The 13,941-nt window shown below is 37.5% G+C and overlaps 3 protein-coding genes across 5 annotated transcripts in view; 1 reads left to right on the forward strand and 2 right to left on the reverse strand.

The window, feature by feature from the left end:
- Positions 1 to 1,695, reverse strand: part of LOC131795653 (folylpolyglutamate synthase, mitochondrial-like) — a 13,752-nt gene extending 12,057 nt beyond the window's left edge. For both annotated transcript variants that reach the window (XM_059113244.2, XM_059113243.2), the window contains exons 1-2: positions 1,565 to 1,695; positions 1,257 to 1,388 (exon numbers count right to left, since the gene is read on the reverse strand). In XM_059113244.2, the coding sequence (XP_058969227.2) occupies positions 1,257 to 1,388; positions 1,565 to 1,654 (222 nt within the window). In that variant the 5' untranslated portion in view covers positions 1,655 to 1,695. The remainder of the gene's footprint in view (positions 1 to 1,256; positions 1,389 to 1,564) is intronic.
- A 1,214-nt stretch (positions 1,696 to 2,909) lies between these two features.
- On the reverse strand, positions 2,910 to 8,489 carry LOC131795658 (spliceosome RNA helicase Ddx39b). Of its 2 annotated transcripts, XM_059113251.2 has the most exons (9): positions 8,428 to 8,489; positions 8,043 to 8,270; positions 6,752 to 7,156; positions 6,174 to 6,292; positions 4,943 to 5,074; positions 4,216 to 4,325; positions 3,720 to 3,864; positions 3,432 to 3,579; positions 2,910 to 3,168 (listed from the first exon to the last, which is right to left on the reverse strand). In XM_059113251.2, exons 2-9 carry the CDS (start codon positions 8,251 to 8,253, stop codon positions 3,152 to 3,154), a joined length of 1,287 nt encoding a protein of 428 aa, XP_058969234.1. In that variant the 5' UTR covers positions 8,254 to 8,270; positions 8,428 to 8,489; the 3' UTR covers positions 2,910 to 3,151. The 2 variants fall into 2 exon arrangements, with proteins under 2 accessions (XP_058969234.1, XP_058969233.1); XM_059113250.2 differs by lacking the exon at positions 8,428 to 8,489 and having other exon boundaries at positions 8,043 to 8,417.
- Positions 8,490 to 8,543: 54 nt separating this feature from the next.
- LOC131795698 (uncharacterized) lies at positions 8,544 to 13,732 on the forward strand. The gene is made up of 5 exons (XM_059113304.2): positions 8,544 to 8,844; positions 10,016 to 10,241; positions 10,892 to 11,432; positions 12,012 to 12,220; positions 12,877 to 13,732. Exons 1-5 carry the CDS (start codon positions 8,798 to 8,800, stop codon positions 13,291 to 13,293), a joined length of 1,440 nt encoding a protein of 479 aa, XP_058969287.2. The 5' UTR covers positions 8,544 to 8,797; the 3' UTR covers positions 13,294 to 13,732.
- The last annotated feature ends 209 nt before the right edge of the window (positions 13,733 to 13,941 follow it).

Below are 13,941 nucleotides of genomic sequence, written 5' to 3' on the forward strand. Positions count from 1 at the left end.
AAATTCAACGAAAAAGCGCCCTTTGTTCAAACGAAATGTCGCTTAAGAGGCCTCGAACTTTCGATCGAATTTTCGCCCGAACTTTCGACGAAAGATCGTCAGAACAAATAACGAAATTCGTCGAATTCCGTTTGCATTACTTTTGCACAATACTGTACAATCAAGTTGTCACCAATAAAATGCAAAGTACAATAATTAAAAAAAAAAACCCAAAAGGCAAAATAGAAGTTAGTTAATAAAAGAATTACACTCTTGTGAACTTAATAGTTCAAAAACACATGATTAAAAAACTGTTTCAAGTTGATTTCAATTGATATATGTACCTTTCACTCTTTTGTCAAATCAGTGATGAATATTTAATCAGTGCTGCCTTTGTAAAAACTAAATTTGCCTCATTGACCCTCACTTGGCATTTGCTCATCTTTTTTTTTTTTGGCTTTGTTTTTGTTTTTTCTGAAAAATATTGGCAATTAATAATACAAAGTGCATTATTGAACCCAATCAAATCTGATGAATATATTCGAGAGGGTAATTTAGAGTTATCGACTGAGCTGATAATGTAAATTGGTCACCGTAAAGGGTTTAAAGGCTGACATTTCGAGTGTTAGCCCTTCATCAGAGTTTTACAGTTAAATTACCCTGTTGTACTCTCCTACCGACGCAGCACCACAGTTTCTTTAGAAACTTACCCCCTTAACTATAACTGAGACATCTGAGTTGTTCTGAATGGTTGTTTTCATGAATTTAATAACGCTCTCATTGCACAAATCTCATTAAATTAAACTGATTCTACTTTGTACAATCAATCGGAGAGACAGTATGTTGGATACTTGACAAGCTTCAGCGCGCAATAGCACAGTGCCGTGTTTCAAATCGCGCTCTCTAATGCTTTTCTACCAGACTTTAAATGACAACATTAAGGAAAGATTGTTAAGGAAAAGAATTAAAATTTTGTAATACATTTCACGTTTTTACCCATTTCACCCCATAAACACAGACATGGCCACACATCTCACCTTCAAATGACGATCACTAATTTTGTTAACACATGATTACCCGCCAAAAATTCACATTTGTCACGAAAGTAAAATAACGTCACGTGAAATAACAACAACAATGGCAAGAATTTCTAAAGTTACACACTGTATATGCTTCTGACACGTTCCCGAGCCTTGTAGGTGAAAAAGAATAACGAACAGATAACCTGTCGGTAGCTTAAAAAACAAACAAAGGATAGTGTAACCAGTAAAACTCACTTTAACCCCAGCTCGCTCAGTGAAGCTTCTCATCTCCGGTAAGTTATTCTGTGCCAGCCTTCCCCGTGTTTTGCGGATTTGCTCCAGGACTTGAGCATTCGTTTGAAGAGAGTTTAGTTTCTTCACAGCATCCTTCAAAGAAAGTCATTAGATCTCGTCAAAGATGCTTGGTAGAATTTACACGATGAGTGCAAGTTCAAAACAGTAACCATGACCGCCCTACAGCTTTGCATATCTGAGCAACGAAATTAAAGTCTTGGTTGCTTCTTAATCTTCGTAAAAGCAAAACAACCCCTAAACCAACTTACCTCATAAGTCCTTTGTTGCATGATTTCTGCTGATAGCTGTACCGCTGTGGTAAAGCGGCGAGAAACCATATATTTACAAATTGACACCATCAAACTGTACCAGACAACTCGCTGACCCCTTTCACTTCACGTGTTCAATGCAACTGTTGCGCAAGACAGACCGCAGAGACTGGAACTGGCATAAACCTTTCAGGTTTTTCAGTGTCGTCACACAAGGCTTTCCTTTTTGTGGGGAGAGAGACTATAGCTTTGTGGTTCCTGTTCAAAAATTTCTCATTTAACGTGAAGGGGAGTATTATCGAGCAATTTGTTAAAAAAAGAATATTTCCCTCTAGATCTTCTTCTTTGACATAGAAATGTCAGCCATGACAAAGATTATTGTCAAGAAAGCAGATAAGACTAATAGGCTCATGTGCAGTGTAAAACGCACCAGTGACGTCAAAAGTTATATCTTAAGTCAAATGGCTCTGTGGGCCTTTTAGATCGTAGGTCTTTTGGTCTTTTGGTCGATACGTCTTAAGGTCTCTGGGTTTTTAGGTCTTCTGGCGGTCTCTTGATCTCTACTCCCACAGTGCTTTTCACTACCCAGAGAGTGATGCTGCGGCGTATAACATAATTTAGTGATAACAACCGAGTTGAAAATGTAAATTGACCACCGTAAGGAGTTGAAGGCTGACGTTTCGCTAGCCCTTCGTCAATCGCTCTGACGGAGGGCCAACGCTCGAAACTTCAGCCTTCAAACTCTTTACGGTGGTCAATTTACGTTTTCAACTCAGTTGTTATCACTAAATTATGTTATACGCCGCTGCATCACAGTTTAGAAACTTACCCCTTTTATGCTTTCGCTTATTACTAGATGGTGTCGACTGACTCTGAGCGAATCCATCTCCTTTCCGATGGTTTCGTCCCATTTACAAGAATCTCCGACGATTGTAATTGACCTCAAACCTTAAGTAATCTAAGATAGGAAGTAACCACCGGCACAACAATAGCCTTCGGTGGAAGAACACCTTGAAATAATTGTTTTCAAGGGCGGATTAACAGCCTAAGAGGAGTATCCGAGACAAATGTCATTTTCTAGCATAATGAGTGTGAGGGGACGCACCAAGATGTACTTGACCATAGAGAAGCAATTTTAACTCATGAATTTGGGACAAAATTCTTAAGTTTGGATCATCTGCTCTATTCTCGAATGTTGTTAGGAGAAATTTGAAGTTGGTCATTCTATGCATTTAAAGGGTTTTGTTTGTCTTCAACTTGTTACACAAGTCTTTCTCTCTTCACCAGTAAGTCCTTTAGGGTGTTACCCATGAATTAGATAATTGAACCAACAGATAAAGCCACATTTCATATATATTCATTTATTCCATGATCAGTAAAAATACACACATTGTTAAAAACAGAAAAAAAAGTCTGTGCTTATGCACACGTACTAACTGATAGATAAAATGTTTCAGAAAGAGACACCTTCCTGAAACCTCATGTTTTATGTAAAAAATGAAAGGAAAGTTGAGCAGAATAGTTTCCTTGGTACTTCTTATGCTATTAATTTACAAGATCCTGCACTTATGAGTGACTTTCATCAATTCAACGTACATGTTCAACTGCAAAGGAAAAACAGAAAGAAAACCTGTTTAAACCCTGTACCATTAGATTTCCTTCAAGTTCAGTAATTATAAAATAGAAGATCTTAAACTAGCAGCCTACATGTTGTCTACATAAAATTCCTGCGACATTTCCAAATGTTTGAAATTTTACTAAAGGCCTCTTAAATTCTCCTTTTTAAAGAAATCAGTTGTATCCAATTGAACAGCTGCAAAAAACAATGTTTAGAGTGAAACTTCCACACTGAAACTTTAACACCTACTGTATGTTGAAAGGTCAATCTCCTCTGGGAGTTCTCCTACATTTACTTCAAAGCGATCTTGGACTTCATTCAATATCTTAGCATCTTTTTCATCTGAGACAAAGGTGATGGCAAGACCTTTGGTGCCAAAACGTCCAGCTCTAGCAACCTTTAAGGAGGAAATCATCAAAATGAAAAAAAATACATTCTCCAAGATATAATTAAGCTTGAACAGCAGTACAATCCTAGAGCAAGTTATAGTAGGAAAAAGTTGGTTTGCACACGAAGGATATATTCTTGCTAACAAACCCTGTGAAGGTAGGTGTCCGAATCCTCTGGCATGTCATAGTTAAACACAATGTTAACTCTTTCTATATCCATTCCACGACCAAACAGATTGGTGGCTACCAGCATTCTCTTGGAGAAATCTTTAAACTGTTTGTAGCGAGACAATCTGCAAATGACAACAAAGTATTCCATAAAAAAAATTTGTATAAGGGGTCAAAATTCCAAAGTTAACTTATGGTTAGAATGAAGAAATAAATATATAACTCAGACACAGTTTTTTTAAACTTGCTTCAACCTAACAGAGAAAAGAAATACAGGGTGGCTCCACAAGGAAACAAAGTATCAAAACTTAGGAGATAGTTTGATCCTCACCATAGTATCTTTTCTGTGTATATAAATGGGGAAAAAAGTACCTATTCAAGTCGTCATATTTTTTAACTTCCAAAACCATCATTTGGTTGTAAATTGTGGCAACTGAAACAAAAAAATCACTTACTGCATAATGACTGGCACTCACCTTTCTTCTTGTTCCATTCCTCTATGGATACAAATTGCTGGGAAGTTCTGCTCAATCAGCAACTGAGCAAGGGCAATGCAGCGCTGCACTGACTTGACAAAGATGATCACCTGTAAAAGTTCATTTACACTAGGTCAATACTCCATAGAGAAACAACAGAAAACATGGACACAGCTGTTAAGTGGAAGGTCAAAGCTTTGATCAAAGATGACCCAAATGCAAATAGTATAAGCATTTAAGTTGTCCACCACAAAAAGCCCAGATAAACTTCAAAATCAACATCAAAAAACAAATGTTCCAAAAATAACCACAACTTGTTAATTAGAAATCTCTGATATTAACCATAAAGTGTAATGCTATAATATTGTTCAGTCTTTATTAAGAACTTCCCCATAAGAAGCCCTATTTTTCACACCAAAGCTTCTGCTTTGTTTTATCTGAACTCTACTGATAATGCAAATCCGAAACCCTATTCTTGAAAAATATTCGCAACACACTTTTGGGGAAACCAGTTTTGAGTGACAAAGTTTGATCTTGATTGAGTATTACTCAATTTCAAGGTGTAATGCTAGTCTTGGAATCCAATGCTGACTTGGTTTCTTGTAATGATTTTTTTAATATCTTTCCAAAATTGGTATTCTCTCATGACACTTTTGTATCCAATTTGGATCCGAGTCCTCCTCTCACTACAGCAGCTCCTCAAATGACTATAACTACATCTAGATACCTGGTTGAACTCTAATACATCTAAAAGGTCGAAAAGCTTTCTGTTCTTCTCCTGATCCTTGAGTTTGACATAGTACTGTTGCAGGCCGTGCAAGGTGAGTTTTGTCTCATCATCAACATAAACTTCCATTGGCTGTTTAATTAAGAGAACAGAACAACATTCTTTACCACAAGAGGGAGTTGGAAAAAATACTATGACATCCAAGGGGAAGTAAAGACAAAAAAACAACCCCAACAAAACAAATTCACATTTACAACAATTACTATGTAAAATGGAGCTTAAAAAACAGATTGATTCCCTGACAATATCAAAGTGATCAACCTCTGTGTACTTAAGAGCGTACTACATAGTAATTTAAACTATAAGAAAAACCTAATGCACTCTTGGGCATTGTAACATGTCACCAACAAATCTTCCTTGAAAAAAATCAAAACAAAACAAAACACGCAAAAAAACCCATAATAGGCACCTTATACAGACAAATACACATACACAACAACAACAAAAGTTATTTTAAACTACCAAAGGTTTGATCTGACATGAAAAAAGAACAACACAAACACGTCACACAATCCAATTAGTTACAGCTTGTGGGGCTGGGAACTTGAAGGAGAGGAAACCAACTGACATCAGATGAGGCAGTTGACTTGGTGTAATGGCTGCTGCTCCTGCTTGAGCTAGCTTGCTACACTTCATGATCAAGACTTCTGAAGGTTTGACCACGAACATTCCTTCACTGAACCAAGGTATAGTGACAAGCAACAATGGCACCTCCAAGCAGAGACACATTTGCAACAAGGAACCACCTCAATTTTTTCAAGCCAAACATACAACCATCATCAAATAACCCTAGACACAGACTGTACAATACAAACCAATGAATGACCCACTGCTAATAACCAGGAATGACCAAATCAACTTGCACACAAACCAACACAACTGACCACAACTTTATTGGCTAATACAACTTTCCTAACTCTACCATTAACACCCAGAAACATGCTCCAAACAAGCTTATTCGTTAAAAAACCATCTATTAAGCCCTCACTCCATCATTAGAGAAAAAAAAAAGTCCAAAAGCCAGCCAACAGAAACAAGCCAAACAACTCTGCTGCAAGGAAGTGCCAATAATTGCCAATCAGCCTTACAGCTGCTTCTCCATCACCTCCTTCATGAGGGTAATGAATGCTCAACAACAGACTTCACAATGGAACTTAGGAGGTATAATTACATCTTGCATAAATTTCTTGCAGACAGGGCGGATCTCTTTGGCTAGTGTTGCACTGAACATCATGACTTGCTTCTCATGTGGAGTCATGCGGAACACCTCTTGCACATCTCTTCGCATATCTGAAAGATGAAACAGTAGAAGATTAATCAATACTACCACTAATACTATTCACCTTAGTCTTAGACCTAAGGCTAAATGCAATAAGAGCAAGGTAGAACTTGAGACAACACTGATCAGTGGACTTCAAGAGCAGGGTGATTTCTTGGGTTATCAAGGGGTAATGGTTTGAGAGCACCTCCACTAATTATTGTGCTGGTATTTTGCTCCCTTCCCTACCCTACTTTAAACATACAGCTTTTGAAAGTTCAAATATAAATGCATGGATAGCAGCTGTTCAAGAATTGAGGAAGTATTTAGCAACAGAGGGTAATCTAATAAAAGAAAGTTAAAAATGTCTCCCCCAAGGAATTTAAACCCTTCCAAGGTTCAAGGAAAAGAGATTAACAACACCCCAGAACAAATCAACTTCAACTACAACTCTAGGGAGGAGCTGCTGAGGGAAGGATTGTAACACTTACCAAGCTGTTCTAACATCTTGTCACACTCATCAAGGATAAAGTGCTTGATATGCTTGAGATTTAATGACTTCTCTCGTGCCAGTGCCAATATTCTGCCTGGGGTACCCACAACAATATGTGGGCAGTTGGTTTTCAAGGTCTGCTGGTCCTTCTTGATGCTGATGCCGCCAAAAAACACTGAAACTTTGATGTTATTCATGTATTTAGAAAACCTTTCATACTCTTTAGAGATCTGGAAGGCCAACTCTCGTGTGTGGCACATAACCAACACACTGACTTGGCCATCAATTTGCTCTAGCTGCTGAAGCGTTGCAAGAACAAACACTGCTGTTTTCCCCATTCCACTTTTGGCCTGGCAGATAATATCCATGCCCAGGATTGCTTGAGGAATACACTCATGCTGAACTGTGAAAAAGAAGGGAACATCTTGTAAAAAAAACCTTGCAAATACTGTAGATGCAACGAGTTATTACCTAATACATGCATGCAGTAATCTACAGGATTTCCTTGTGGTCTTTCCTGTTTGCCCAATATGAGTTCTCAAAAGATGTGATTTCATTTCTTTTTCCATCATGGAAACACTAACTAGTCTTGGGCCAAACATGGGTAATGGATCTCACAACAAAAGATCATAGCACAGGGCGTGAAATTGCGCCTAATACAGGCGCCAATGCGCCTAAATTTTTCACTTTGGCGACCAAATCCTGAAAGTTAGTTGCCAAATTGGCCACTAGAACGTTTCATCATAACCTTACCAAGAGATATAGCGAATTAAAAAGATTTCCAAAGATAAATCCGCGGCAAATTTCCTCGTTAAGTTTGTTTCCAAAACGTAGCACATGCACCTCGATCGATAACTAGACGCCATATTGGATTAAGATGAGCCTGAAAGTTGTATATCATCCATGCTAGTGTCCACTTTGTAGCACGTTAAAGATCTTTTCCCTAACTTAATTTTGGAGGGTCTATCTAGAACGCTGACAGCGTAAAGAAAGATTTTGTTTGTCTTCGAAAATGGCGACCAACTTTTTTTGAATTGGCTATCAGAAAAAAAAGTTAATTTCACGCCCTGCAGCATTTTCTGTTAATAAATTATCTCATTAATATTCATTTCAAACAGTAACTGGCTACATTTTTATTAAGCCGAGACTTTTCCATCACCTTACACATCGAAGGGAAAATAAAAACATTCAAAGGACGAAAGACACAAAAAAAAACTTTCTGGAAAAGGGAATTCGGTTTTTGCAACTGAAATATAGCAACAACGTAAATTATTGTAGGCTTTCTATACCTTCTGAAGGATGTTCGAATCCGCAGTCAACGATGGCCCGAAGAAGTTCTGGTTTCAAGAGAAAATCTCTGAAGCCAGAACTGTGGATACTGACGTAGGTACCCTTAACATCTTTCTTTGCTAGATCTTTGGTCGCCTGCGCTTCAGCTGGGGTTTCTGTCTCCTCCTCTTCGTAGTCCAACAATTCGTTTTCATCACCAACTTCGGCCATGATGCAAGAAGTGCCGCCTTGACAGAAAAGAGCGAAACGCACTTAGTTGGAAAAATAGCTTTCCACGGAGACGAAAACCACGTAGCCTTAAGAAGGCCGCTGTGTGCTTTCGAATCAAGGTGAACTGAATCATGGATGGGCAAAAAAGAAAGAGAATTTCGAAGGATATTCTACCTTAACGTCGCTACAAAATCAAAGACAATCAACCGACTCTACAATGACGCAGATGAAGCGCACCCTTGAAATGTATCATGGGAATTATTCACGTTGGCAAAACCGTTGGCGGTTGATTGGCTAGTTTTACGAGTAAGGGTTCATCTGCTGGAATATTCTAATTTTTGCACGAGTTTTAGTGGTTTTTTCAAAAAAACCTGACGATATGTCACAACTTTTACATAATCTTCACTCAGTGATCTATTCATTCCAGTCCATACCTTTTGTTCTGTAATCCACACAACGCGTATGTGAAGTAAATTCGATCGAGTTGCGATAGTTTGTTGTTGTATGTTTACAAAGCGAATTCGTGTTTGAAGAATCTTTACTTATGGAAACTATGGATGCTGATTCTCTGAAAGGAAGCCGTATGAGGAGGTATTCTTTAAAGTTGTCATTTCATAGTTCAAGTCTACACTGAGCTCACGTTACAATTGGAAAATGAAATTTAGTAAACTGTGAAATTTATTCAATTCACGAGCACTAGCGCAAGATGGTACACGTACTAAGCTTGAATATAAAATTATCAATATATTTATTTTTTGTGGTCATTGCGCCTATTTATTTGAGATACAATACACTATTTTTCTTACTTGTTTCATATTTTACGGGAAAGTGGATATACTTTCTGTACAAGAAAGACTACATAAAATTAAGTACATTAGGTATGCATGCTTCGAGTATATTTCTAAATCATTTCTATTTAAATGGAAATGATTGTTAGAAAAATTATATGAAAGTCTCAGAAATTTTTAAGCCACAAAAATGTACACAGAGGATTTTTTTTCTGGAATTGATCTGTTTAAGATCACATGAATGTCATATTAACGTCAACCATTTTGGAGGAGAATTACAAAGGTAGACCATATGTCATCTACAATCTGTAGTTTATTGAGCGTCTATCATCCATAGTCCTTAAATTCAGACCAGTACTCTGACTTAACAACTGATCTACGAATCTACAGTATTTTGATTGACTGTGAATATATGAAAACCATGTATGTGAACTGCAGATATAGATCACTTTCATATATCATCTGCAGGTCACATATATGATTTTCATATATTCACAGTCATTTATTCATTACTTCATGGGTTTATTTTTAACTGACATATTGACAAGCTCCCAGTTGGCTTTTTATCTCGATTGGTAAAGCACTGTACAGATATCATAGAGGTCACAGGTTCAAATCACAAACTTTTGAATTAACACTTTAACTTCCAGATCAAATTTGTAATTCTCCTCACTGTCAACAATACAATCATCATAACGTTAGTTTAGAGAATTTAGTAATAGATCAACTAATTATTACCAAATTTATATTTTTCTTTATCCTCATCACTCTTTTCTGGTTGATATTGTATTGATATTGTAAAGAGAAATTCTGTCTTGGTCACTCATGGGAGTTAAAGGGTTAAATGAGTGGTACAGTGAAATGCAACCCTGTAACTTGACCAGTCATAGCTAACTAGGAGATAGAATAATGTAGGTTAATGTGATGGTAGTAACACCAAGGATTTGGTATCTTTTTTTTTTTTTAAACCTCAGAATTCTTCAGCTGGGAACTTTTGTTGTATTTGTGTGGTGGGCAGCAGTAATCAAGTCTGTTAGTGCAGTATTCACCTTTATATTTGGGAAAGATTATAGGCTTGCCATGTTTGGTAAAAATATAAAAAAGAACTTGTTCCTCCTTGATGAAAGCATTGTAGTGACTAACAATGGATCATATGGTACTATTCCTAAGAAGGTCAAAGAAACACAATGGAAGTATCAGGTAATTTTAACATTAATTAACATTTTTTTTGTGTTTGGATTTCTCTGGGTGTTTTACTACAGATAACCCTCCACAAAAACTTACTTCAGGGTTTACTTCAGATCTTATCAGTAATTCTCCTTACTGTCTGCCAATTTTACAATTTTGATGATGTTAGCTTGGCCAATTTGGTGGTGGATCAACTGGATCAATATCAGTATCTGGGCAACTGCCCACCTACCCCTCCCCTAACCCAACATTAACCTTAAATTGTTGTCAATTGACTGTTGTTGAGTTAGGGGAGGGGTAGGTGAGCAGTTGCCCAGATACTGATATTGATCCGATCAACTTATAATCCCATAATGGATATTTTTTTTTATTCTCATTTCCTGTTTGCTTGATATTATATTGATATCATAAGGAGAAATTCTGTCCATCTCTTGGCCACCCATGTAGCTTAAAGTGTTAAGTGACTTCTTTCAGAAGTAAAACTTAATCTGTATCACACCTGCTAACTGATTTTTTGTCAGCTTTTAAAAGTAATTTTCCAGCCACTCAGTGTCTGCTGTCATTGTAATGAAGAAGAAAAAGAAATAATGAAGTTAGCAATGCAGATTATGTTGAATTTGTAAGCTGTTTATATTGTTTTGTTTCTTTTTTTTTCTGTTCAGGAAGAGATGGAAAGATGTCCTGATATCTGGTTTAGATATAAGGTGAAAAATCATTGGAATTCATCTCTGGAAACTGTAGCCAAGTTTGTTGGAGCAAATGTGAAAGATCTTGTATTCATAGCCAATGCCACATCAGGAATTAATGCAGTTTTGCGCAGTGTTAATTTTCAAGAGGGGGATGGAATCCTGATAACAAATCAGACCTACGGTGCTGTCCAAATGACAGCTCAGGAAATCTGCCAAGAAAAGAAGGCAAAGTTGTTAGTGCTCAATGTCACATTTCCAACTTCAGACATGACTGGTTCTATTAAGTACCAAGTTACTGAAATTGTGGAACACTATGAGAAAGTTTTGCAGGAGAACACAAATGTAAAGTTAGTGATCATTGATGCAATCACCAGTATTAGTGCATTGAAGCTTCCAATTAAAAAGCTATCAGAGGTTTGTCACAAGCACAATGCTTTGGTGTTGATTGATGGTGCTCATGCTCCTGGACAAATCCCATTGGATCTTGAGAGGATTGGTGCAGACTTTTTTGTGGGTAAGTTAACCTGTTACACCCAAATATCAGTATCCACATTCTCTGTACTCTTCTCTGTACATTTCCTTTAGTACTGACTAGGAGAATTGGTTTAACAATCAGAGCTTCTTAGGTTGGTGATCATTCCCTTTATTCTCTGGATCTTAATGAATAATTCAGCCATTAGGTCTGTAACTGTTTTCATTTTTGTCACCTCTATAGTCTCCATGTGTGGGCTGGGGCAAGGGAGAGAAAAGTATGCAGGGTGATTACTGGAATGAAATAGAAACAATCTTTTCACTTCCTTTCAAACTTATTGAACATTTTTGGAAAATCTCTCCTGGTTCTATAACTGATTGTGACTCAGGATGGTTTTGACTGTTGACCCCACCCTAGCAGAATACAGGACTATAAAGGTGCAATAGTAGGGGGGTAGGGTAGGGGTAAAATCCTCACATGGGAGATGTTTCCTTGTTCTATAACTGCTATGATTTCTTGTTACCTTTCCTAAATTTTTATTGTAAGTTTTAAATATGCATGCAGATCTTTTTCACTGACAGTAAAACTTGGTAAATAAAGTTTTCTTATTTTCCTTTCTAGGGAATCTTCATAAATGGCTCTTTGCCCCTCGTGGCTGTGCTATTCTATGGGTGAGTCCCAAATTCCATGATGTCATCATCCCTCAAGTCGTGTCATGGTTCCATGACAAAAATCTTCAGGACAGGTTCTTTCAACAGGGTACTATAGATCACACTTCTTATACTTCAGCTGCAGCTGCTGTGCAGTTCTATAGAGAAATTGGTGGCATGGTGAGTACATGGTTCTCTTGATTTTCTCCTGTGCAATCTTTGTGCAACTGGAAATCAGTGGCCAACAATTTAAGGAGACTGAATGAGGAAAAGGGGTCTTGTCTGAAAGTAATGTGATTGGTCAGAAGTAGTTCTGATGAGAGAAAACAACTTGAAAGCCCCAAGATGTTCTTTTGGGGCTTTCCTTGTGTACATTTTGAACCCCAGTCAAAGTTGAATTCCCAACAATCTTTAGATGATCAACAAATGTTGTAGAAAGTTGCAAAGTCACATATTGGTTTTTGGTGTTGTTGTTTGGCTTTTTCTGCTCATAAGCATCATTCTGCGATTTAAAAATTTACTTCTAAGCCATTTTCTCACAAAAGCAGACTCTTTATCTTTAAATTCCTCTATATTTAATATTGAAACATGTTTTCTGCTGGTTTGAATTCCCCAACCCACTAAGGCAAGGTTCAAATTTCCCACACCCCCCTCCAGGCACAGATGACAATCAAATTCCCAGGGGGAGGGGGGAGATAGGGGAGATAATGTATTGATGCTTGGAATTGATCAGCACATTACAATGAAATGTGTGGAAGTTAGAAAGTAGGATAATCAATCAATGGTGATCTTGACGGCCAATAGCTAAGAAGAGGTGTAATATCTATTGTAACTAGGGTGCAATAACAAAGTACAACAGCCAGCTTGCAACTTGGGCATCAACAACATTAGCTGAAACTTGGGACACAGAGGTTCTTCCCATTCCAGAGTCAATGCGTGCTCCATTTATGGCTGTCATCCGCCTCCCTGGAGAACTGTCTGCAGCCTATGGAGCCACACAAAAAGGAGCAGACAAGATGATGTCTGATGTATACCACAAGTACAATGTTATTGCATGTTTTATCAGCATTCAGGCATCTTTGTGGTGCCGAGTGTCAGTTCAAGTGTATAATGTGAAAGAAGATTACATGCAGCTTGGTGATGTGGTCCTTCAGTTGAAAGAGGAATGTGTTAATGGTTTCTGTCCTAAAGTGGAAAAGGCTGCTGAAACTAACAGATGGTCATGGTATGAAGACCCACAATTAAGTTTCTAGATGTGAGAGATGTTCAGTTAAAAATGAACACAGGCGCGGGACATAGAATTCACTGAATGCTTTAAGTAGAGAAGTGTTTGATTAGAAACAAACACAGGCACGGGATACAGAATTCACTGAAATGATTTAGTAGAGAAGTGTTTGGTTAGAAACGAACACAGGTACGGGACACAATTCACTGTAATGCTTTAAGTAGAGAAGTGTTCAATTAGAAACAAACACAGGCACGGGACACAGAATGCACTGAATAATTTAGTAGAGAAGTGTTCGGTTAGAAACGAACACAGGTACAGGACACAACTCACTGTAATGCTTTAAGTAGAGAAGTGTTTGGTTAAAACAAATACAGGCATGGGACACAGAATTCACTGTAATGCTTTAAGTAGAGAAGTGTTTGGTTAAAAACAAATACAGGTGTGGGACACAGAATTCACTGTAATGCTTTAAGTAGAGAAGTGTTTGGTTAAAAACAAATACAGGCACAGGACATAGAATTCACTGTAATGCTTAAAGCAGAATTCTGAACTCTTCCATTTAGTTACCTGCTGCTCTATTACATACCTACACAAAAATATCATAATCTCTGGTGTTTTTTTTTTTTCTGTCATTTGATCTGAAAAGTGGAAAAAAGAGATGAACTAAAAGTCT

This window comes from Pocillopora verrucosa, chromosome 4 (genome assembly GCF_036669915.1).
Source record: "Pocillopora verrucosa isolate sample1 chromosome 4, ASM3666991v2, whole genome shotgun sequence".
Lineage (NCBI taxonomy): Eukaryota > Metazoa > Cnidaria > Anthozoa > Scleractinia > Pocilloporidae > Pocillopora > Pocillopora verrucosa.

Excerpts from the sequence above, each read along its gene's own strand:
- LOC131795658 (XM_059113251.2), bottom strand. The coding sequence starts at position 8,253 with ATGGCCGAAGTTGGTGATGAAAACGAATTGTTGGACTACGAAGAGGAG. Across the intron at positions 6,293-6,751 it reads CAAGATGTTAGAACAGCTTG|ATATGCGAAGAGATGTGCAA; the intron begins GTAAGTGTTACA and ends TTCATCTTTCAG. Across the intron at positions 4,326-4,942 it reads ATGTATTAGAGTTCAACCAG|GTGATCATCTTTGTCAAGTC; the intron begins GTATCTAGATGT and ends GAACTTTTACAG.
- LOC131795698 (XM_059113304.2), top strand. The coding sequence starts at position 8,798 with ATGGAAACTATGGATGCTGATTCTCTGAAAGGAAGCCGTATGAGGAG. Across the intron at positions 11,433-12,011 it reads TGGTGCAGACTTTTTTGTGG|GGAATCTTCATAAATGGCTC; the intron begins GTAAGTTAACCT and ends TTTCCTTTCTAG. Across the intron at positions 12,221-12,876 it reads ATAGAGAAATTGGTGGCATG|GGTGCAATAACAAAGTACAA; the intron begins GTGAGTACATGG and ends TATTGTAACTAG.